At 36.1% G+C, this 27,255-nt stretch overlaps 1 protein-coding gene across 2 annotated transcripts in view; it reads right to left on the bottom strand.

Annotated features, from left to right (window-relative positions):
• Window positions 1-27,255, bottom strand: part of LOC149535076 (putative peptide/nitrate transporter At3g43790) — a 202,447-nt gene that overhangs the window by 52,230 nt on the left and 122,962 nt on the right. For both annotated transcript variants that reach the window (XM_089807859.1, XM_089807860.1), the window contains 4 exons: window positions 12,645-12,730; window positions 12,406-12,513; window positions 4,363-4,407; window positions 4,081-4,169 (listed from right to left, as the gene is read on the bottom strand). In XM_089807859.1, coding sequence (XP_089663985.1) covers window positions 4,081-4,169; window positions 4,363-4,407; window positions 12,406-12,513; window positions 12,645-12,730 — 328 coding nt within the window. The remainder of the gene's footprint in view (window positions 1-4,080; window positions 4,170-4,362; window positions 4,408-12,405; window positions 12,514-12,644; window positions 12,731-27,255) is intronic.

Genomic DNA, 27,255 nt, shown 5'->3' with positions numbered 1-27,255 from the left:
CAATGGACAATGCTTAGCATTTCATTTTCAACCCACAGGTAGAGGATTTGGTTTCATGTCAGTGTGGGTTGGCTCCAATTTCATACCATCCATTATGGGATGGGTTAGCACCGTCTTTTGCAGATTAGATTGGCAACTACTAGTTAGGTCACTTGAAGTATTGACACACCCAGGATGAATTAGTAGAGGTTAGAGTTGATGGTGGTGTTTTAGGTATCTATGGTGGTTACCATTCCCACAGTGCATTTGGGTGTGAGTGTTTAAATTGGGACTCAGGTATTCAAAGAATTGATATTTTAGATGGGTTGAGTTTTGATGAGTTGTTTACTTTATCAGCACTTGCAATAATCTTCTGGATGATTCTATTATTGATATAAATTATTTGGGTATTAGTGCTATAGGAGTCAATTGAGCCCGATAGAGATATTACACAGTTTTACCCTTGAGATCCAGGTGGACTGTGGTGTCCATTTTTCTCTGGGATTGCTCGAGGAGAAGCAATCTTAGGGGCGGAGGACTGCAATGTCTCCATTTTTAGCTGGTCTCTGCAATTGACTAGGCCAGTTCATCATGCGGCCCTTGTGAGCTGGCAGTGACTTGAGGGTCTCAGTTGTGAACTTTCTATTTTAATTAAGTATATTTTGGGTGGTTACCATATTTGGAAGTGCAATTGGAGGTGCTGACAGTCATCATCTGCATTGGATGCACTTATTTATTGATGGGTTCATATTTGTTAATTAATTAATGTTATAACGTGGTGTTCTGAAGATGAAGCTTCTTAAGTGAAGAGTGTGAAGAGAAAGGCATCGAATTGTCTATTTGATTTTATTTGTCTCTTGCGAGGGTTTCTGAGTTGTGAATTTCAATCCATTGCTGAAGTATAATGGGTTTGGATTAAGATTTTGGTGTCTTCTCATACAGTTGTTACTGTTGCTGAGAAAACGGTTTGTTAATTTCTTCCATTTCTGTGGCTACTATAATTTGGGGAGACATTGTTTACATTGAGGATTAATCATTGAAGAATTTTATTTTTTTGAGGCTTGCTGGGCGTCCAATTCCTTCTGCAGTGGGTGTCTTCCAATCTGCATTCAGGTGTTGGGAATCTCGATTACCTAGAATCATAATTGCTCCATTGTTGGTGTCACAAATCCCTGTAGGATTTGATGCCTGAAACCCTTTGAGTTGGACGCCAATTACTGATTTTTTGGCAGCAGTATTCTCTGTGTACAAGTCTGCGTTTGGAGCATGCAAGTTGTGTTAGTGGCTGTGAGAGTAAATGCCTTTTCTGGAAGTTTTTCATGTGCAATCAACGCTAACGTTGGCGCTGCTGTTCTTGCCAATTCTGGGCACCTTTACCAGACCTTTTTGCCTAGACTCAGCCACTCAAGTGTGGGTATTAACTTCTGCAAAATCGCAGCACTTCCAAGCCTGATACGTGAAGAAATTTGGAGGGGAATTTCATTACTACTGGAGCATACGACTTGTTCTGGCCAATCAATCAAACTTGCTGCAAATCAACTATGATATACATGTTGCAGATTACTCAATGAATTGTAATTACAATTTGGATGCAATATTATTGTTAATAGTACCAGAATTGCAAATTTGATTATTATTCCAGAAAGTGGGATTGTCAGTAGCAATAGCTCTTTATATTTCAGTATTGTTTTTATCTAAGTCACAAGGTTAGCCAAATTTTTGGCTTCAAGTTCAAAATTTGGCGAACCTAGATTTTTTTTTTTTTTTTTTTTAATGCATATAAATTCAGATTAAGTTCGTACAGCAGGAAAAAAAAAGCTCTAGTTTTATTAAATAATGGCCTCCGTTCACAAGGAAACAGATCCATTTTGGTGCTCTGCTTGAGCTCCGTCGCCATTGCCGTCATCTGTTGTCCACCTGAGTTGTCATCACCACTGTTTCCGTCTCTTCTCCGCCTGAACTGATGTCGTCTCTTTGCAAGCAAACCAGACTGTGCAGTGGAGAAGTACCTACGCTACTATCGACTTGGAGACAGGTAAGAAAGTCGTGCATGGTGCAGTTACGCCCAGTGGAGAAAGAATATCCGGCTCCAAATACATTTTTCTCTTGTTCGAGCTTTTCTATGGCCACAGGATGAATAATATATTAGGTTTTCCTTTCATTTTTAGATTTTTAAGATACATTTCCTTTTATGTTAGTTTTATTTATTTATTAATATATAAAAAATATTTAGGTTTATTTATTACGTAAGATTTATCTTTATTAATTTTGATTACAATAATAATATTTAGTATATAGTTTTTTTATTATTACATTAATGTGTCAACAAAATCAAAATTTGATAATGTTTTATAGTTTTCATTATGTTTGGTAAAGTTTTAATGTATTTCTATTTTATGTTTTAATTAATATAATTGGTGATTTTATTTTGTTTTTTAAGTTTAATGTTTTATAAAATGAAAATTAGTATTATTTTAATTTTCAGGAGTCAAAAGATGAAAATGAAAATAAATTATTGTATGTATATATAAAAAATAATTATTTTATACAAGGTGAATTTAAATTCGAATTTTTATCCATGTTGAACTTCTTCCGAATTTCATTGGCGTCGAATTCAAACTCAAACTCGAACCTTGTGACTTAGGTTTTCATATACATTATTCTAGAAAGTCATAAGGGTGTAACAGAACAAAACTCAAAGGAAACATATCATTCCTCAGCAGACAGTTTTAGCAAGCTGGAATTATTATTACAGTGGAATCAGAACTTGCTTGCAAAGTGTTTGACAAAATGTCAGACAACTGATTAGCAAAGGAATTTGTCTAAGCTATAATTGGTTGGGGTTATTACAAATATTAAGCAATTTGAATGAACTTACATAATTGTATGCAAGTCTACCTCATTGAAAAATCAAAGTATTGGTGAAACCAGCTGTATAAGTTTGCATGCAAAGTGTTTGTCAATATTCCTTGACATCAAATTTCTAGCAGACAAGCATAAAAATCAGAATTTACAGAGTTGCCGAATTGAATAACCCAAAGGGTTTATTACAAAATAATAATGCTTGTACTTCATAATTTATGTCGTGCACTGTCTTAATTCAAATAGTTCTTTGATCCTATAGTAAATACTTTTCTACTTATATATCTGATGACTTTCTACTTGCATTTGAATATAACTCCTGTTTTACAATCATTATCTTAGAAATTTCTCCCCAGCTTGTCAATATACTTATCTGTTATATCAGTATTTCTGATGATACACAACTTAGTAACCCAATGTAACGGTTTCTTTATTATTGAGATACCCCTTGACATTTTATGCAATGTACAGATAACTAATAGATGGCCTCTTACTAGAGGTTAGTACCTAGGATTTGTATCTAGAATTCACAAAGTAGCCTTAGCATTTATGATGTTACCATCTAAGGGCTATGCCAGTATCTGAGCTATATTTGTTATTTAACAAATCTATATCCATTTATTAATTACAATTCAAATATATAAAGGTTTTCTTTTGTTTTGTTTACAGTGTCATATATGCATGTTGTACTTTATAATCTTAGGAAGTGAACTTACCACATATTCAAAAATATTCTTGCATGCTTTTTCTTTTGTTGTTTTCCAAAATAATGTAATGAATTTAGAGCAGCAAAAGCTTTATGTATTTATACTGAAATGTAGTTTACGTAAAAACCAATTAGTACATGAAGAATAACACTACTTATGTGACTGATGATATTCAGATGCAAAATGATGACAAGAAATGGTTTTAAATAGTGAATCTGTTCTCAAGATCTAATTTTTTTTAATATGTCCTCTAGTTCTATTATCTCAAATTTGCAATATGTTCAAACTCTATTCTTAAAATTTCAAATCACTTTCCATTTCGCACTTCCCTTTTTTGTTTTGCGAGTCCAAAAATTTCTTAGACTTGGCTTAACTCAATAGGAATATGCATCTATAGACATGAAGTACACTATTGTGAGGCAATAGCCAAACTAAGGCAAATTTCCAAAACCAAAATTTGAATAGAATTCGTCTTCGGTAGTTATAACAATGCAGTAAATATAAATAATTGCTCCTGTTCTAATACACTTACAGTGAACCTCCACCTGCTGGGCCTAGGGTTTTGAAAAGGGACATTGCAGTCATGGCAAGTCCATTTGCTGCTCCTCTTTGATCTTGAGGCTGCCAAAACAAAAGATATACTCAAACTCAGGAAATGATCAGAGCACATTCAGTATTAAGTAATTATTTTACGTGCCAAATTTAACTTCAAGTCATATAAACTCATTTTTCATTAGATAAATATAATCTCGACAGATGAAAAGTTTTTCAAGCAAGCCAAAAATGATTATATCATAAGTAGAGATGAGGATACCACTGCATTATTCAGCATAAGAAATGTTCCCGTAACAAGTGATATCTGTTCAGAAAACATGACTGATGGTAAGTAATATTACAGTATCCCTATTTATATGCCTGGAAGAAATACAGTGATAAAATATTAATCCGAAAAACTCATCCGATTTCCAAAGTGGTAAATGGAACGTTAGATCACTATTTATATACCTGGAAGACTGGAAGATATAGAGATAAAATATTAAACAGAAAAACTCCTTCAATTTCCACAATAGTAGCCAAACGTAAATTAAAAGTCAAAAATTCAAAGTTCATTCTGAATTCACAGAAGTGTGTTATTCTGAAATATCACATTTATGTAAATTCAGAATTTCAGAATGCACTTAGAATTTTCAACACTTAATTTATCATCAATTATGCCAATCCTTATTATATTCATATGGCCTTGCAATTTATCACATTGTCATCAGTTTAGATTCCTTATAATTTTGCATAATTAGATGTCCAAAAATTAATAACATGAAATTTTCATACGAATTTTCCTTCAGGACAGGAAAGACCTTATTAAGGGATACAAATATCTGTCTAGTGGTCATCTTGTGTTGAGTAGTTTTGGATGCCAAGGGCTGCAGGGAAACTTGACCAATCATTGATCATCCATTCCGTGCATCTTATGTGCAGAAGCAAACTACAAAAATAAAAAGAGCAACACACAACACATGGATTTTTATGTGGAAAATCTAATGTGGGAAAAGCCATGGAAAAATCATTCTCACTAGATGAAGAGCATATTGCAACATCTAAGGCTAAAGGCCAAGGCGTTCAATGCTCTTGATTAGGACCCGTAGACTAAGAAGCACAATCCTAATACAAGATACAAAGGACTTCCAAATTATTGTAGATCACTTTCGTCAAGGGAAGTTATAGCACAAAGTATCACAATAGGTCGGCCAGTAAGTTGTTCCGTGTATGACATAAATTGATGACCCCAAACCTAATCTTCCAAGAATATGTAAGGGAAATAAGACATGTGAGGCATCACACCATGTTAGCACACCTTTCTCTTGATATAAAATTATCACCAAAATCAACACACACCACCACATAAATGAAAACATCTTGAATTTGCCCTCAAAGAGTAAAATTGTTCATGCGCATCGACCAAGCATGCATAAAAAGTAACTCAGACCTCCTCAACTATCATGGATGCAAAAAACACCATTAGTTGACACTAACAAAACAATACTTGAGAGCCACAACACCATATCACTTGAAGACAGAGGAATGCAACATTCCTGCAAATAGATACTATGTCATTGCTGTTGAGGGTGACTTGTACATAAGGCATCGTACATTGAAGGATACGACAAGGCCCAGAACTGCAGTATGCCCCACTTGCACCCCTGCTTAAGATAAGATTTCAAACCTAAGTCCATGCTTTCCAAATGGATTGAAAGACTTTGGAACCAAAAGTAGACAGCTGAAAGTTACCAAATACCTTGTCACATAGAGGAACACTAGTCCATCTTTTATCTCTGTTTATTCCTGATCTACAAGTATTGTTTCTGACAAAAACTTTTGATGGTTCCTCCCCTAAAAGGCCTTGAATAATCCACTTAGAAGCCAATATCATACCTTGAGCTTTCAAATCTTTAATGCCCAGTCTACCTTTTTCCTTTGGTAGACAACACCACTCCCATTTGCAACAATGCCTTCTATCGTTCCTTATCCTATCAGACTACATGAAGTCTCTCATGATCCTTTCCAAGCTAGTAGTTTGATAATTAGCAAACAACCAAGCAAAAGAGAAATAAATGTGATGAGCAGATAAAACCTTTTGGACCACTTGCACTCTGCCATCCAAAGATAGGAGATGTGTTTTTCACTTTAAGTATTTCTTTTCAATTTTGGAAAAGAGCCAATTCCACATATCTTTAAGAGATGGATCAATATTATTCAATAGAGAACGTTATTCCCAAATATCTAACAATGTAATTTGGCCCTAAGCATTGCCACCCTTTGTCGACAATCCACTCCAGGGGGAAGGGAGACCACCCAAGGATGGAAGACTTATGCGGAGCTACTTTAGCCCCAAAGACCATACAAAAGAAACGGAGCCTGTGGATCATGTTATCAAAATCGCCTTCCTCCAATTCTATAAAGAAAGCAGTATCATCTGCAAACTAGGCATCAAGCAATGTCTCCTGATAAGGAAGAGTGATTCCTCTAATTGGAGGCCCTAATTATAAAGATCTGAGAATATAAAATAGGGCATCAGTTGCTATAACCAGCTGGGAAAGGGCAACTAGGCAACCCTGCCTAATAGATCTTTGTAGAATAATACTATTAGTGAGTTCACCATTTATATCAATGACAATAGAAGAATCCTTAAGAAAAATCTTCAAGTGTTATAGGCAATTTAAGTTTCTTAGCTTCATGATTTGAGATCTTCTTTGGGATAAGCTTAAGGCATTGCTCTAGATCAGGTTTGTTATTCTCATTGAATTCTGAGGTAGAGAGATCCTTATAGAATCTGAAGAAGGCATCCTTAATACAATTATAGTCATTAGTAACATCACCACTAATCTGTATATTCACGTTAGAATCATTCTTGTTAGATTGGAGCGACTTTTCACCTTCTTTAGGGTTGGCTTTAATATTACTGTTGAATCTAGGGTTTTGCAAGCTACTAAGAGCTGAACACTCCTTTTTGGTGTGCCTATTCTTTTTACAATGGAAGCATGACCCTAAATTCCCCAGAAGAGAAACTTCCCAAAATAACCTTTCTTCTTCTAAGTCCATCAAAATGAACTCAAGGAATTCAATATCAGATGCTAGAGCTAGCAAAATCCTAGCATTAAGATGCGGTAATATATATCTAGCATCTTTAACAATGAAATGCCAAAACTTTGGTTGGAGATATTTGATTTCAATCCAATGTGGGATGGAACGAGCCACAAGCTTTTCAACTTTTCCTTTGGCCAACCATTGAAAGGCTCTAAACAGAGATCCACCCACATTACAATAATTCTTTTTCAGAACTTTTTCCTGCATTCCACGAGTTTTGAAGAAAACCACAAATAACCCTTTTTCGATCATTCTACAGAAACTTATTTGAATTCCTAACTTTCTTCCCCAAATGTTAGCAATCCAGCCATCAAAGAACTTGCGAAAAGGTAAGGAATCTGTATCTAAACAAACAAAGAAGATAGCAATGTCTTTCAACCTCAACTACTCTTTCCTAATGGCCAAAACCATATCTTCATTAGGAGAGAGGGAGAGAGTTTTAAAGTCATGGGGAGTGGGCTTACCATCTTGACTGTTTCTAGCAGTTGCTCCTTCGGATACTCCACCACACAATCCACCTCCATCAGTTGTGGGTCCTCTCAAGACACCTTCTTTCCTGTAGAAAACTCCATTAAAAGATGTCAATGGTGGACATTCAAGCTTAGATTGTTCAGACAACACTACCTTATATGAGGGCCTAGCATCTCCTCTATCATTAACCAGTATTGCCTTATCATGGTTGTTGCAATAATTTTCTAGACTACCCTTATCAATATCCATCCCAGATTCAGAGTGATCATTATCCTTCAAACCTCCCGAGTTGCACACGGGTGAACTAGGCTAGGAGTCAAGAGGACTCGGCTCCGTAGACAAGTTATCGAAAACCCTACCTAGCACTCAAAACACCAAAAAGACTCGAACAAACACAAGGATGTAAAATAAATAATGGTAAGGACACCACAAAAGGCACGCAAATACCAAGAAAAAAGACTAAGGCCACTTATAGGACTAGAAAGGAACCACAAGGTTTTGAATAGGGTACGGCTGCCAACAGTGGATACATCACTATAGTTGTATAGTTGTAGAGCCCACTTTTCTAAGTCAAACTTAATTAATAACCTTCATTAAGCTCTTATTGTCAAAGCTCTATAAGCAAACTGAGATAGTCTAACCCAAGGCATCACCATTGTGCATTGCTATAAATATTAACCAACTGTTATAGCTAACTATAGATAGTAAGTTGCACCAATGAGCACCCTCAAATCCCAAGTGTCAACTCACAAGGGTCGTGATGATGAACTGAGATACCCATGCTCATAGGCCCTGCTAAATTGGAGACACTACATTGTGAACCCAATACATAACATCTCTATGAATCTGATTTAGAATAATGTGAAGCCATCCATTCTCATAGCTGAAGTCGGGGAATTCTTTCTAGATTTGAGCACTAGTTCTGGAATCTACCTATACTTCGTTTTAACAAAGGTGCATGGACGTATAGTCTAAAATCCTTTATATGCACATCATTGAACAATACATTCAAAAATATGCCATGCTTATACATCTTTGTTACCATTAAAGCATATGGATTGTGGGTTGATCGTGGTTCCAAAGCAGCACCAACAACGATTAGTGTGAGCATATTGAATACCAAGATAGAACAAATAGTTCTAAAATGAGAATACCTTCAAACACAATGGCCACAAGGGTTGGGAATAGGCAAAGCACTAAGAAAACATTTTGGACACGAGCTCTAAAAATCTCACGAATATAACTGATCAAAATAAGGCAAAACTTTGAATATCTCTCTTTCCAACAGACACTTATAGTTATGCATTATTTGTATATGACCATTAAAATTTCAATTTAAAATTGCTGCTTTGTATTGCCAGTGAGTACAAAAACCTCTGCAAGTCTCCTCAAATACTTAAAATGCTATGGAAATGACCTCATAAGATCTTCCATGTTGAAAACTATCTAAGGTACAAACTATCAAGCGGTTTTTTCAATCTACAATCAAATCTTCCCCTAAGACAATGCCTTATGTTTGGTTTTCAAAGGAAACATTTGCACGACCAAGGGTTACAAACACATCCTAAGATTTTTCTTCCATATTCTCATCAGATATCTGCACCCATGTCTTCCTCATCTTTCTTCTTTCCTCATTCACATCAATCAGCTTCTTTTTACGAAGCAAAGGTCTTCAAGTTCTTTCCTTTTGTAAAACTTAGCAATGTGACCTTATGTTTTACAATTGTGACATGTAGAACCTTGTTGTGGGTCACTCTAACTCACTCTTCCATTAGATCTGCACTCAACAAACATGTGTCCATATTGTTGCATGTTAACAATATCTATTGAAGTACTATGCATTTCATCCATTATTTAAACCCATCAATCTTCTTCTACATTTGTTGTGCCTAAACTTATTGGAAACATAAGAATAACCATTAAATCATTATGATCTCATCAAACTTCTACATTTACTACCATTATATCCACCCTTGTTAAAAGAAAAGCATCTATCATTGAAAGATAAAGGATATTTAGTTTGGGTAGGTATACACTTTCTGAAATTCTTGTTCCAAACTAAAGTAAAACCTTTTGATCTTCATTATCCTTCTTAGATTCATCCTTGGCCTTTTCCTTTCCCGTTCCCCCGTTCTCTTTGTTTGGAGAAGGCCTTTCCCGTTCCCCTGTTCTCTTTGTTTGGAGTCTTAAACAACTTTCTTCTTTGTTAAATTCATATTCACATTTGTCACTAGAGGGGTTTTGAAAAGATGACTGATGCCCTAGAGTTTCATGTTCTTTTCAACATGTTTCCTCTGCATCTTTTAATTCCTTCTTTAACATCACTATAAGAAGTTTCCTAATACAATATGCCAAGATCTACAAGCCCAATGAATAGCACAAGCAAGAGAGACACGATGATATGATTAGTTAATTTAATGGATTCAATAATGATCAATAATGTTCATAATCAATATGTTTAATGCAAATGTGCCTAAATACATAGGCAACGCATGATGCCTAGGAGATAAGCAAGAGATAATCTATCACCCACACAAGGTGGCATCACATGTCCACCAAAGGTGGATCATCCTCCATTGTACAATGAAGTATGCGCAACAATGTGAGATGTGATAAGTGCACTAAAAGTGGATCTCACACATAAAGTGAAAACGTGATAACAACTATCACTATCTAAAGTGGAATTTATCCTACACCATGTGCAAGAATAAGATGCAAACTCCTAAGTGTCTACCATGTAAACTACTATCAATGCATTATCCTATGTAAGCTTAACTAAAGTGTCAAAGTATAATTAGAATTAACTAATTACACCAACACCCACCCTAATTGCAAATTAGGGGATTGCACTTAAACTCACAATGCTAGATGACAATGTTGGATGAACCCCGACTACTAGGCCATGTTAGATACCCATGTGCAATATGCAAGTGCAGATGCAATGGAATCTCTCATAAAGCGAATAAAGAGAGAAAACCCATTGGGACAAAACTCGCCCCCAAAAGAGAGATGAAAACACAAAAGAGAATGGATAAATGAAGTACTCAAAATCCCCCTAGAACTAAATATATCATGTATATACAATCAAGTATCCCCCCATAAGGAGGAAAGGAGACATGATAATCCCCTCCCCCCCGCCCCCCCCCCCCGAATAATGAACAATGTCTTACAAGAATGGTCAGTGCTTGAAGACAAAACATAGACCAATGCCTACATACAATATTTCTCCCCTTAGAAAAAAGATAAACCAAGTTAAAACTGAGGAACGCTTCAGATTTTGGAAAGGAAATAGAAAGGGGAATCCAAATAAAGTATGAAGATGATGTCTTTGAAATATGCTCATGTGTCACCGTGCCCTTTGATAATGAAGATGTCATGAACCAACTAGGAAGATAACCAGTCATAGTAGAAGGTGACAAACAAGGAACCAATTGTAACTGAGTGTGAACAAGCTCCAAAGAAAATAATGTCTCCTCTCAATAGGAAATATGAAGAGAGACAAAGTATCTCCCCTCAACGTAGAAGGAACACCAATGGTAGATAATCCAGGCTCAATGTAGAAATTGTTCCATAACTAAACAACATTACTCCCCTTAGGAAGAAACAATACCAAAGGTCTATGAATGAAGCCTCGATCTGTACAAAGAAACCTCAAGATGTATGGTGTTTGAAAACTGAATAGGAGTCTCTAATACATAAGCATGATAACCCTTAACCAAGCAACGTAACATATAAAATGAAGGAAGAGACTCGCGCATGTCAATCTCTAAAGACTCAAATGTCTCCTCTGAAGATAAACAGACCTACTCCAAATATTGTATCGAAGGATCCACAATCATTTCAAATTCGAATGAAGGATCAAGTAGAGAATGAACAAAAGGGGCATAGTGTTCCCTCACAAGAATTGTTGAAGATAAAGAGACCTCCAAATGTTGTATCAGAAGATCCACAATCATTTCAGACTCAAAAGAAGGATCAAGCAGAGAATGAAGAAGAGGGTCAAAGTGGTCCCTCGCAATGAGAAAGTTTATCTTCATCAAAAAGAAGATGAAGGTCATCAATAGCGTCTCCAAAATCTGCATTGTAGGACTCCATGAACAAACCTGGAATGTTTGTCAAGAAGTCATCCCATGAAACTTCAATTGATATAGAAGTCCCTACACCCAAAGCTTTGGGAAAAACAAAGGAATTTTTTAAGGCATATTACATTGGATTCGTGTTTTAATGGCAGCTTATTTTCCAAGAATTCATGATAGGTTCATTTGGATTTGACCCAGGAAAAACCTCACTGATTTCACAAAGCCTACACTAACACTCTGCAAACTAAACCCGGATCTTGTAGGTCCATAGAGGTTAACCAGTGACATAGGTTTGATGTGTGGGAAAGCTCTTTATTTTAAATACACAATGATACTGATTTCCAAAATGACATTCCAGAACATACGAGTAGAATAAAATCTAATGCAGTCAGCCTCGAATAATAATGACTAAGAATTAATAGCCCAGACTATAGGGTGGGGTCTTCAAGTATCCAGATTTCTTATGTTCAGCTCATAATTTCAAATAACATAACAATAATTTTTCATTGATAAGGAATAACAAACACAATTTACAAACAAGAATGGCCACATAAGAAATTTGAAGAAATCAATCAGATGAGATATCCAACAATTAATGACAACCATCTTTTTCATGGACTATTTTGAAATTGACGTTACCCACAAAAGAATATCAAAATACTTACAGAGAGTATATTTTTTATTAAAGATGCAGAATTAATCACCAACCATAGAACTATGCCAGACAGCATGGTGAAAAATGGGTAGATTGTCAATACTGGTATGGTCAATACCTGCACTTCAATGTACATTTTGTATCATTATATATAACTTAAACCTCGTTATCAATCCATACAATCATTTCTTTTAGGGATCCAATAAAATCAAATATATGCTCTGAAGAAAGCCAAGGAAAAATTCATACTGCTGATATACGGGTTACAAGAATAGCTCCAACAAGATTTGCCATCGGTGGGAAGATAAGAAGTTGAAATATCAGTAGCCCAGCACCTAAAAAAATAATGAAAAATGAGAATGGTTAAGAAGTATACATTTATTTATACAGAAGTCAGTATTTTACCAGCTCAGCCTCAAATCAATGATTTGAATTGAAAAAAATATGCAGACCAATGTATTGTTTTAACAAGTATGTCTGAAACATATGACGGCCATGATCCATGGAAGATGCAAAACGTATAGGCAAAAATGGAAAGTAATAGTAATAAAAAAAATAAAAGATTTGAATTGCAAAAGCTGAATGATGCTTTGACAGCAACGATTTCCATATAAATAAGCATCATAGGATATGTATATTCTTACACAATTAAGTTATTAGCCACTTCATTAAATAATCATTGAAAAGAATAAAGTAACTTGGAGCTAAGTCTTTCAAAAAGTAAGCCCATGTATACCCTTATATTGCTTACATTACATAGAAGTTAGTGATGTGATGAGGAATAATTTGAAAAATAAAATCAGACTTGACAAAAACTAACAAGAAAAAAATTGGCTATCAAAAATAACCAGGAAGTGTGACCACGAGAAATTTTTAGATTAACAAAGTTGCAATATAAAGAATTAGTGGAATATGTCGATAATAAATTACTAGTTTAAGGAAACCAAGATATTATAATATAATTCAAGATCTGAACAGGTATAATAGAACATTAAAATGAGATGTCCTTACAGCAAGACATGTCTCCAGTAAGCAAGAGACATCCCCTTCCATGTCTAAATGCTTCTTGTAACAAAAACAAATTGTCAATATTGTAAACATAACTTGAATGAAATACTGTAATTCCAAAAGGCCAAAAGGACCCAACAAATACATTTCTTGCTCATTTAAAGAAAGAAAATGGCAGAAATTCTGGAAAGCATGCAAAACATGTAGATTTTCTAGACAAAGAAGATAAGATAAAGATAAAATTTATTAATGTTCAACTAATGACCACAAACAGGTCAAAGAAAAAGAAGATAAGATAAAGATAAAGATGAAGAGCAAGTTTAACAAAATTTTGAAGGTTTAAGTTTGTGAGGAAGAATCATCATGTCTATCAACTTTTAAAAAAAAAAAATTTTAAATTTAAAAAAAAAAAACTAAAAAAAAATATAATATTTTAAAGTCGTGATTATTTCATGTACCATTATTTTTCAAACAATATTCTCTCCATGCTTATCTCATTTCTATTCCCATTTCCAATGGAAATTACGATTTTTTATAGGTTAATTGAGGGTTCTATAAGGGTCATTGCCACACAAGAAGGCAAAAATATAATTTAGGTCATAGAAGTAGGAAGACCAACAAGGCTACATTCAAATTCCAAGAAAACAACATTGTCTAAAAGAATTGCACCCAATGGCGAAGAGTCTAGAAAATCTAAAACGATAACCATCAATTTAAATAGAAAATCACTAGGATGGACACAACATTGGTTACTTCTTACTCCACCTCAATGTCAAGTTTCAAGAAAAAGTGTGACGAGAAATGTAGAAGAATCCACTCTTTGAACCAATAAGGTATATAAACTTGAAACCTCAGGGCTCACATCATGGAGAGGACTGTGAAGATTATCCATATATAGAATGAAATATCCTGAACTGATATTTCTTTCCGAATTTTCTCATATTGTAATAAAGAAATTGAAAAAAACAAATATGCATAAAATTCCTTCCCATTCATCCAGCAAAAATATGGTATTTCAAAAATGAATATTACAAGCAAATCTTCAGCATAATAATAATTGAATCCAATCGTAGCACAGAGAATGCAGTTGGATTGGATAGCAAAAGATAAAGTTTAAGCCCAAGTGTGAAATGTCCCTTTACTAATTTTGTATGATATTTCAAGCCTCTAATCAGATCTTTAAGATCAAACAACCAATCTTTCAAAGATCCACCAATTTCTCAATAAACCCCAAATCGGGTATGCCGGAAATAGTGCCAAAAACTTCACAACTTCACATATTATTAGTAAATCTGAAAGTGGACATTTTTACAGAAATTTGAGCAACATAACGGCCTACAAAATGACATTTCCAGATCTATATAGCATTTACACAACAGCTCCCAAATGTAGGACAAAAAACCATGCTCATCGGGCTCCTAAAATTAGCACAAAAATGCCCGGAAACACCACAAAAACACTAATAATCTATCTCAGAAGTTTAGCCACGTCCGAATAAATATATTCAGCTTTATTTTAATATTTAAAAGTCTGATATACAGCAGAAACCCAAACTGATATGAAATACTCAACCGGAAACACCAAACTCTTACAAAAAAATACACCCGAAAACTCACAAATCTGCACTGTTCAGCACAAAGGCAAACTCTGCATGAGCATGCACATGGAATGGCTTCAAACTCCCGTCCTTAGCCTTCCGGAAAACCTGCAAACTCCCGTTCTTGGGTCTCCCTGGAAACTTGCAAACTTCCGTTCTTGGGTCTCCTTCTCTACAGGTTTGGCAGCCTCTGAAGAATAACAAAGAAATGAGCAAAAATCAAGTTCTGGAATGAGCCCAAAATGCCTCCAAACCTATTAAAAGAGGGCATAACCCTAACTCACGTCCAAGAGGGGTTAATGAAACATATTTTAATAATAATTTTCATTTATTAGCCCATTAGCTTCCAAAGATTATCCCCTTTTTCCGAAACTTCACCTTTTTGGGCCTGCCTGCCTTAGAAAAGATTATTATTTTTAATTATTTGAAAAGGGGACATGACAAGTCCTCCCCTTCCAAATATTGCTTGTCCTCAAGCAATGGCTGAACAATAAACCAATCAATCCACCTGGATCCCAAATGTAGTCATGAACTATACTATTGTCAATTAACACAGGCTCTTGCAATATCCTTTGCAATATAACCAAGAGGAATCCATAATCAAACTGACAATTACTGCTCAACCAAACTCCAAAGTCACAACTTCCAAAGTCAAAAACCCATGAGACACAAACTCTTAGAACATCAAAACCCAAGTAAAGTGGACAAATTAAACTACCAACATAGTAAATACCATCAATGCATCCCACTGGCCTATACGGAATGTACAATCCAACTCTGCAACAATGGTGAATGCTCTCGAATGAAACTGTACCATGTATGGAGAATCCACACACTGTACAACTCCTGCAGTCAACACAACTCTGCAGATCACCGGCCACTGTCTCATAACCATAACTCCCATGCACCCCTAATGGTGAAAAGCCATCACAAGATAAACAACAAGAAATGGAACCCAAACCAAATTTGCCTGCCATCAACGCCTCAACACAAGGATCAAATGCTAACTGATGTACATACCCTGCAATGTAATGCTGATAAAAAAAACCAACCTCAGTCAACAGCTCACCATGAACAAGTGATACAACCCACTGTGACTGATTACCAGCTAAGTCAAGAGATGTCATAGCCAAAGGAGTAGAATCAATAACAACACCCGCTGAAGCATCACTCCAAAACTCCTGCTCTAAGTCATGTATTATTAAGCTATCAACTGCAGAACCTATCGCCATGTTGTGCCCATCACAACTCTCATCCCGAGGCATCAAACTATCCCATAACTGATGATAAGCACTAAGAACCAAAGTACATCTCTGTATCATCATCTCATCAACATGGTCATCAAAGGTAAATTGATGAGCATACCTCACGATGTAATGTCGATAGAATGCGCCAATCTCAGTCAGTGGCTCAGACTGCAATCCAGATGTAACTAACTGCAATTGATCACTAATGAAGTTGGAACTGACTACTACCTCTGAAGACATCGCCAAAGGAGTAGTATTACTAGTAGGAACCATGCCAACTGTCGGCTCACCAACATCACACATGGTCTTTGATACAACATCTCTAGTCTTCGTGCCATTAGTACTAGAGGTCACCACCATGTCAGACATACCACAACAATCTGCTACAACACCCAACTCAACTGATCCTAACTCTAGTGGAGACGAACCCGATATGCCAATGTTAGTATCAAGGATGGATGCATCTCCATCTCCACTGTCTTTGACAATCTCGACCATGGACATCCTCAGATCACCAGACACCACAGCTTGTGACTGTACAGAATTTGGTAAAGACTGTAGTTGCTCTAGCTCCATGGTCACCTTAGCCAAATGAAACTGTGACTCCTTGAAAGCGAACTGTGTACTCTCAAGAATCTTAGAAGTCACCTCGAGTTGCTGAGTAAGCTCACTCACCTCATCTTCCTTGGCCAATAATGCGTCATATGCTGTACTCCCCCACTCCATAAGATAATCTCTGTCGGCTACCAATTGCATATAATTCTGTCTCAAAATCCGAATAGCCTCCCATAAAGAGTGGATCTCTGTCAAGGAAAGATAACTGCCTTCCTGCTCATCACTAGTAGGAGAACCCCATCTATAAACTGCTAACAACTGATGAGAAACATCAAAATGCTGGCAAGTGATAGCAATGTCTCGCTCACTAACTCTCAACTGATTAGACACATGATGGCACTGGCTAGACTGTCTCCTACAAACCTCCTTTGATGCACTGTCTAAAGGAGTATCCTCAAAGTTACTAGTCTCTAGAGTATTACCATCCATATCCTGTGAATCAACTCCAAAGCTCATATCAACATACGAAGTATCAAAAACTGTAGCACTGTTGTCTAACTCCTCTATACCAAAAGAAACTGCCAAGGAAACTAAGTCTTCAAAATTGCCCACTACATCCTCCTGGATGTCATCAATGCCAATATGATCCTGGGACTCATTTGTACACACTGCCAAATATGAAAGATCATCAACACATTTCAGCAAGTATGGTCGACTGGATATATGAACAAAGCTCAACATCGGTGTATGAAAACTAATACCAACATCGGACACGCTGCTAGCACAAGAAAAGACAACACCATGCAATCTGCTAATCAAATCCATGATAGAACCCAAACAAACACTGCTACCAAAAAGTGCTAAAGATCTCCAGTCAACTGAATCCCAAATGCCAATATAACAATCTCGAGTCCATATCCATAAACTAGAATCAGCTGGTAACTCAAGCAAACTCCTCACCTGAGTAATATGACCAATACCAACTAACTCCACATACCTGTCATGATGAGATAATGAAGTCACAATACTATCTTTGTTCACTTTCAGCTGGCTGGACAAATCATGCGAAGTACTACCAGCCTCAACCTCATGTGACGAAGCATCTAACTGTGCCTGGTACTCTTTCTCAGCAAAGTCATGAATGCTCAATGTCTGCTCATCTCTACCAGGTACCTCACCATCATGCACAACATCCTCATAATCATCATCTGAACCCACTACGCTATAGTCACTGCCTGTTGTAACTATACCATCTTGAATACTTGTGACATCACCCTTTGACGACCTGTATATAATTGTCTCAATTTGAGTATCAAGTTGACCATTACTATCAATCTGTGTAATATCCTTTCTCACTACCTCTTGTGGCGGAGTAGAATCCGAGACCTCTGCCTGGCTATAAGCTAATTTCTCAAACTCCTCATGCAAGTTCTTGGTAATTGTGTCATCTGCCCTGTGAGAAAATTTGCCAAATAGAAATCTAGTCAACTTATCCACCTTAGCTGGGTCAGACAACATGTCATTCATCAAACGGTGGTGCTCAACCAACTGTTCAGACATGTCATGGCTTATTTTCATAAGTTTATCTCGAATGTCTAAATAACCATCCTTTCTACTATTTTGACCGTGGATATCAATTGTCCAAGATCGTGTCCTCTGAGACTCTGTACTATACCTGTCCATTTTGGATAAAGTAGAGTGTAACCCCAATAGGATATAACTTCTTCAAACACCAAGAACTAACATGCAAATGATTAGAAGTAGCATGCAACCATAGATTTTGACATGCAACTGATTAGAAGCAACATGCAACCACCAAATTCACCAAGAACTAACATGCAAATGATTAGAAGTAGCATGCAACCATAAATTTTGACATGCAGCTGATTAGAAGCAACATGCAATCATAAATTATGACATGCAAGATCTGGGTAGTTATCAAAACTGACATGCAAGATCTGGGTAATTGTCAAAAATGACATGCAAGATATGGGTAGTTGTTAAAACTGACATGCAAGATCTGGGTAGTGTCGAAACTAACATGCAAGATCTGGGTAGTTGTCAAAACTGACATGCAAGATCTAGGTAGTTGTCAAAACTGACATACAAACTTCTACAAACCCTCAGGCTGGCAAGATCATGGCTTTGATATCACTGAAATGTCCCTTTATTGATTTTGTATAATATTTCAAGCCTCTAATCAGATCTTTAAGATCAAACAATCAATCTTTCAAAGATCTACCAATTTCTCAATAAACCCCAAATCGGGTATGCCGGAAATAGTACCAAAAACTTCATAGCTTCACATATTATTAGTAAATCTGAAAGTGGACATTTTACATAAATTTCAGCAACATAACGGCCTACAAAATGACATTTCCAGATCTATATAGCATATACACAGCAGCTCCCAAATGTAGGACAAAAAACCATGCTCATCGGGCTCCTGAAATTAGCACAAAAATGCCCGGAAACACCACAAAAACACTAATAATCTATCTCAGAAGTTTAGCCACGTCCGAATACATATATTCAGCTTTATTTTAATATTTAAAAGTCTGATATACAGCAGCAACCCAAACTGATATGAAATACTCAACCGGAAACACCAAACTCTTACAAAAAAATACACCCGAAAACTCACAAATCTGCACTGTTTAGCACAAAGGCAAACTCTGCATGAGCATGCACATGGAATGGCTTCAAACTCCCGTCCTTAGCCTTCCTGAAAACCTGCAAACTCCCGTTCTTGGGTCTCCCTGGAAACCTGCAAACTCCCGTTCTTGGGTCTCCCTGGAAACCTGCAAACTCCCGTTCTTGGGTCTCCTTCTCCACAGGTTTGGCAGCCTCTGAAGAATAACAAAGAAATGAGCAAAAATCAAGTTCTGGAATGAGCCCAAAATGCTTCCAAACCTCTTAAAAGAGGGCATAACCCTAACTCACGTCCAAGAGGGGTTAATAAAACATATTTTAATAATAATTTTCATTTATTAGCCCATTAGCTTCCAAAGATTATCCCCTTTTTCCGAAATTTCACCTTTTTGGGTCTGCCTGCCTTAGAAAAGATTATTATTTTTAATTATTTGAAAAGGGGACATGACAAAGTGAGACACCTAGTATGATGTCTCCAACAGACAATGGGTTTCCATCCACTAACGTTCGGCTCGATGGTTCAATCTTGAAGATGGTTGAAAGATAAAGCTTACCACAACTCTCCAAAGGAGAAAATGTAATCCAAATCATTAATAAAGCGTCTTAAAATGAATCAAGCTTCATTGTATGCCTAGTGCAATGACTCTTCAATTTCTCTTGCACATCTCTTTATCTTTTATTCTTTTACTTAAAATGCCCTTTTTCCATTTAGGCAAATAACAGGCCTTTTAATAATAAGGTGACATAATAACATGTGCTTCAATTTAAATGTCACTTATTTAAATAAATATTGAATCTTTTGGCATTAAAATAAATAACCAATCAAACTCATAACAACATATGTGATAACTCATTCAAAAGGTCTCGACAAGCCACTTCAAATCCAATACTGAAATACCAAAATACATAGCCCCGTCAACTTACTATAAATAGTAAGTATTTTGGAAATCTTGTTATATCACTTTGATTGACCTTAGACTAAAAGTACCTAAGCCAAAACTTGTACTGATACTAGTAAAATCCTAATTAGCCCATGGCACCATGGTGAAAAGGGCTAAGAAAGCATCAATAAAATAATGGACTACAAAATGGGGACATTATAGTCCTCCTTTCCTAGAGATTGATTGCCGTCAAGCAATTTATATTTGCATGTTTGTGACCATACTACCAGGATCCCATACTAATCTCAAGGAAGTTGCTCCACCAAGCCGTTGTGCTACTCTAAAACAAACATCATGTCCAAAATTGTAATGCCACTCATTAATACCCCACAACAATGCATCAAACATACTACTACAAGGATCCCAAACAATCATGTTGTCACTGTTGGCTAAAATTTTTGTATGTCACAAGATACCATAACTTACAAAATTGTGACTTAAGGCAACACCTCATGAGATTTCCCTCTCCTCTCAGCAACAGGGGAAGCTCCCTTCTTAGCATAGGTGGCTTTAACAAGGGCATAACTAAGAATGAAAAAAGCGGGCGGTTCTCTCAATCCATTCCTCTTTCTTTAGGAATGATTCAATAAACAACTTATGAACAAAACTAATGCTTAAACGAAAGGACATGTTGCTACGATAATATTGGTGACCCTACAATTGATGTAAGAATGATACCAGGGTCAGCAATTTACATTTTATATTTCGTGAAACAAATACAAAAATCCAAAGTCTCCTATACTTGTATCGAATGAGGATTCAAGTAGAATAACCAACAAGGCACAAAGTCTCTTACTGGATACTCCCAATTTTTTTAAAAATACCTACAACTGAAGCCCAAAGTCTGCAGTTCTAAGTAACTGCAGCCAATACCAACTATAAGAACTTGTCCACCAGCAGCACAAAGTCTTCAAAAGTTTAACTTTTCTTTGAATAAAATAGACAACTCAAAGTCTACACAATTGAATTCAAATCCCTCTTGAGCAAAGCATTAAAACTAACAATCAATTTAAGAAAATGTTGTACCATAACAGGTTGGACTGGCACAAAGTCTCAATAAAACCTATCTCTTTTATTGAAAGCAATTCAGAATTACATCTAAGCTCAAAGTCTTAGAGTTTATATACAAACTGGCAGAGTTTTCTCGCGTTGCCAAAAGATGACTATTTACAATGAGCTCCCTCTTATATATAGGAAAAGAGTGGAAAGAGAGGTGGAGAAAGAAGGGAAACTCCTTAACCACCTTGACTTATTCTCTAACTAACTAACTAGCTTTGACATATTCAATGCTACAACACTTAAAGCACTTGCAACATGCTTACATGTTTCAGCATTGCATGTGATACTCTCTGTTGGTTAACAATTTGTTCCCCTATTAGATTTTATAACCCGACTCTTTGATACCCAATGTTTTGGAGAGACAAAAGGATGTTACCAACAAATGGGTCAGTGTATGTATTCTATCATTACCCTCTAAATTACAAGGTACAACTCCCTTATGACTTGCAATGATATGCAATGAATATGTCTTTATTAGATCAGATGTTTTGACAAAATAAGCTCTTAACCTGAGAGCAATAAAGGATAACCAAATTGTTTGTAGGCACAAACAATTCAGGCAAAATAGATATGAACAACCTATCACACCCAACGGAATGACTGTAGTAGATTATCTTGAGATTTTGACTCTTACTTCTATTCTAAGTGCAAACTAACCATCTAAATGCAAAAGAGGAAAGGAAGAAGAGATGCACATGAGGGCAAATGAAATTGCTTTAACTATTAGTCTTGAATGAAATGGAATCCAACAAGTTACTAATAGATTCATCCACATTTATCCTTCAATTCCCAATGAAACTATTTAACATACCATTAAACAAGTGAGAGGAGAAGCAAAAACACATATGAAGAAGCAAATGGAATCACCAATATTGTAATTACCATAATAAAATGGAATCTGCATGATTATCACCGAATCACATATAACTGTCCTTCAACTCTCAATGCAGAACTAATCTATGGGCACCAAAACATGAAAAGCAAATTAGGGAAATGGAATTATAGAGCCAATTCATCATCAAGTTTGCCGACCTTTGTAGTATCAGATGAAATTACATTTATAGTTTTCTGTCATCTGTTAGTTCAGTAGTGCAACAATCACAAAATAGAAAAGAAAATGATAATACAATATGGATTATCCAATGATATTAACACTTGGCATCTTTTTTATCGATGATTCTAAATCCACGATACTTCTGAAAACACATGATGACTGTTTATCTTCATGCAACTTCAGGAAATCTTGTAAAAATATTCATTTCTTCATATTTTGTTGTTTGGCGCGAAGTCCATATAATTCATATTATAACGGTCATTGTAGCTTTGAATTTCCATCGTTGATCTCAAATCAACAGTCAAGATTAAATCATGATGAACCTTCTTTGTTTTTCCCTTTGTAATTTCCTCCATGGGTCTCTCTCTGTACATGCGTCGTGCGCTCATATTCTCAAATTATCTAAACCTCATGGAAAAGCAAGAATAGGATAGATGCCAATCTCTTCAAATATGATGGCTGAGATTGAAAGCCATAAACTCTCTTTGATGTCACATCTTCGCAACTATCATTCCTTTGATGCCTTCATTTGATACGATGATGTGATGATTGATTGTCCTTATTTCACTACTTTAATCTCTGGTTAGTTTTAATCACCTCCGACCTTGCGAACGACTTTCACAACTTCGTCGTGTTAACTCTAGGTTTCATCTAACTCCTCGCAACCATGCGACTTCTGTTTTCACTCTATCGCCATGCTAACTCAAGGTTTCATCTAACCCCTCACAACCATGTGAATGCCCAAATCTTTAAACTGTTGTGGTTAACTCTTTATCAAAAGAACAAAATGCCACTTCTTTCGACACCCTTACTCAATACAATGATACGATTAAATTTAATCATTTTCGCCAGGTCGCAACTTAACATGTCTTTATTCTATTAACTGCAGCGACTTGGCGACAACCGCACATTAACTATGATCGTGATTCCACAACATTAAATGTAACTAACATTTCAGACCTGCGATAGTGTGATTAACATGCTTTTGCATCTCTGTGACCTTGACCTTGAGTTAATTTGAACATCCTGCGAACATGCGATCTTTAGCTTTCCACTTCTTCATAGCTCTAACCAAAGGTAAGTCTTAACTCCATTCGACTATGCAATCTTTTTGTTTTCGCTTTGTCGCTACCTTAATCGCGGGTTACTTCTAACCACCAGCGACTATGCAATTCCTTTGTTTTTGCTCAATCGCAAACCTCAGGGTACCTTCAATTGCCAACGATTATGTGATAATCATTGATCTTTAAGATCTGACGGATGGGACTTGGAACTCTTGATTCTTTGGTTTTCTCTGCAGTGTGGGTCCACTTTCCAGATATGCACATTGTGGCAGATAGGTGGCACGATTTCATTGCCCAAAGGATCTAACATTGACCTGCCTTGCTTCGTGGGAGTTCGTGACTAGGTTCTAACTATTTCTCGTGGAATATGATGGGACAATCGGGACACATGTTGTTTTGTCATAATGTCGCTTTGGTTATCTTTCACGCATCTCTGAAATGCGAGAATACAACAACTGTTGATTAATTTGGAGATAAACGATGACAAGAATTTCTTAAGAACCTGACTTTGTTTTCCATAAAACCAATCAAATGAAGGCACTTATCACCTCGTTTGACAATTGTATTGGCCGCAAAAGGGAATGGCCCACAAGAACACGTGTTGTTTAGTTGTAATGTCACTTTGGTTATTTCTCATGCAGCTTCATAAAGTGAGAAAGTGACATTCATAGGTCTTTTAAAATCTGACGGCTAAGATTACAAGGTCTTAACTCTCTCATTCACTTTGCAATACAGGCCCGCCTGTTCCACGTGTCCAATCATCGCTTTTTCACTTTATTTATTTTATGCGCATCTTTAAAAAGCGAGAAAGCGAGAGACGTTGATCTTTATGATCTGATGGCTAGGAAGATACCTCTCTTAAGGACCATTATAATTCCATCTTAAAATGCCATCCGTTGATCTAATCTTCATCTAACGATCTAGATTTAATCTCTGAGACATTTGACTTGTCAACTTTGCAACGTGGACGCACGGATCAAATATCAGCCATCATTTGGATTTCAAAGAAAGTAACACCACCGTTGACCAGGTTTTTTCACCATTTCTAATGATTTATTTGCTTCTCTTGCATTCGATCTTGATCCTCTACAATGTCCTCCATGAAAATTGTAATATAGCATGAATCGTCATCTCCAACATGATTAAGAATGAAGATAGATGAATTAGTAGAATATCCAAACCTTCTTCTCATCAAGGAAACGCATAACAAACCCTCCAAAACCTAACCACCTAGCCTTGGATTGGTGCATTGCTCATATGATTTCCTGCATCAGGTTAGCTCAAAGGAATGATGAGAAGAGAGGCCATCCTATGGGCAATCCAGGCTCAAACTCAGGTCATTGACACTCTGATATGACTCTAACTTAAAGCAAAAAGATATGAATTGAAACTTGGGCAACGACTAAGCTCAAAGTCTTAGAGTGTATATACAAATTGGTAGAGTTTTCTCGCCTTTCTAGAAGATGACTATTTACAATGAGCTCCCTCCTTTATATAGGAAAAGAGTGGAAAGATAGGTGGAGAAAGAAGGGGAATACCCTGAACCACATTGACTTATTCTCTAACTAACTAGCTAGCTTTGACTTATTCAATGCTACAACACTTAAAGCACTTGCAACATGCTTACATGTTTCAGCATTGCACGTGATACTATCACATGCAATTACAACTTGTTTTCACAATTACATGTAATTTGTCAAATAGAAATTACAAATACATGATGAAAATATTTTAAATGGCTAACAAGACACGACACCTTTTACTTCATCCTTTGCTGGTCTTCATGCAACTATAGGATGCTCCAAGTTTGGCATATTTGGGTTTGGTGAAAGCATCTTGAATTGGGATATGAACATGCGTACTTGATTGTGTGTGTTGACCATTTTTGTCTTGAAAGCAGTGTATGCTTGTAATCATTTTGTTACCTCCTTGTAGGCTCCATTATGTGATCATTGTTGCCTCATGTCCCTCTCTTGTTAAAAACCCCAACCGGTTCTAACCTCAATTATAGTGGTTTTACATTTTGTCAAACAATTATCATGCAAGCTCTAATACCACTATAAGAGCCTTGTTGCTTGTACCTTCGACAAACACTATATTTGTTTCAATTTTGGATTTTTGACATTTTGTCATCAAACACTTTGCATGGAATCTAATTAATTGATTAAGAGCAGTTCAGTTATGACATTACATCAAACATTGGGAGTGCATTCTTATTCATCCACAACCAATCAAAAAAATCTACAATGACAGCTTAAGATATTTATTCATAAATTATAGAAAGGAACCTGTAGCTGATTGCATGCATTATTTGACATCCAAGTTGTAACACAGCCCTTATTGATTATCATTGTTCCCATAAACACAAGTGCTGCCCAAAAATATTGAACGCAAGACTAAAATAAACTGTCGTTGCCTGCGAATGAAGGATGGCTTCCCGACTCCTAAACGCTGGCCTCTAAAAGAAGCAATCTGCACTTAAAGATATTACTAGCTCTGCAATTTAAGATTAATATGAAATATTGGATATTGTTTAGATACCAATTTAAGCACACTCCTAACCTCTGGATGAGATTAATGCTAGCACAATTCACTCGAACAGATCAATCAATTCAAAGTGCAAAATACTGAGAAGGATTTACAATTCCTTCAACAAAGAAACTTCTCAAAACCCTCTTTAGCATCAAATTTACAAAAACATTAGTAATAGAATGATTAAATCAAATCTATAGGCTTGCTTTTATAATAATCAAGGCCAAAATATTCTTCAACACCCCAACAACTAATAGCTTCTTCCGTACACTTTTCACTTAAATGCAAAGTTTGTTTTTTTGTTGCAAATTTGAATTTTGAAATATGGTAACTCCATGCATCCTTCAATTAATGCCCTACTATAGGCTTCCATGAATTAATTAAATAAATGGCCCCTCCCAATGATAACTCAACCCTCAACTTAAGTGAAATTGAGGATAAGACCTTGTATGGATTTCGTGGATCTTTTCTCACCCATGATGAATACATCTCTAATACAAAGGCCTCCCCCATAAGATGGCAGGAAACCACTCTAATACCACTGTAAAGAACCCCAACTAGTTCTAACTTCGATTCTAGTGGTTTGACATTTTGTCAAAAACTTATCATTCAAGGTCTCATAACATTGCAAGAGCCCTACTAGTTGTACCTCGGAGAAATATTGAATTTGCTTCAATTTTGGATGTTTGCATTTTGTCAGACACTTTGTATGCAAGACCTATCTCACTGTATTTTATTTTCAGATTGTATTTGCTTGCTTGGAATTGCCTCAAATGAAGTTAGAATGTTTGCAAAAGATTATAAGGAGATCCACGTAAAGAACTGAAATACAAATGCAATTTTTTTTAACCATCCAAATGGATACATATGATTTCTACATGTAAAATGTGCATCTACATCCAATAGACATTTTAACAAACACTTGGCATGCAATCTAATAAACTAATTTAAAGCAGTTCAGTTAAGACATTACATCAAACACTTGCAGTATATTCTTATTCCTCCACAACTAATCAGAATAATCTACAATGATAGCATAAGAAATCTATCAGTATTACGGGGAGACTCGTCTTCCCCCTTGGAGACGCGTCTCAAAGATGGAGACACGTCTCAGATACTTTTTGCATCTTCGAAGACCTCATTACAGGCAT

Source organism: Cupressus sempervirens, chromosome 10 (assembly GCF_028749045.1).
Source record: "Cupressus sempervirens isolate cs-2001-9-10 chromosome 10, ASM2874904v1, whole genome shotgun sequence".
Lineage (NCBI taxonomy): Eukaryota > Viridiplantae > Streptophyta > Pinopsida > Cupressales > Cupressaceae > Cupressus > Cupressus sempervirens.
Note: the sequence above shows the minus strand (reverse complement) of the source record. Positions and strands in the feature narration are given on the sequence as shown.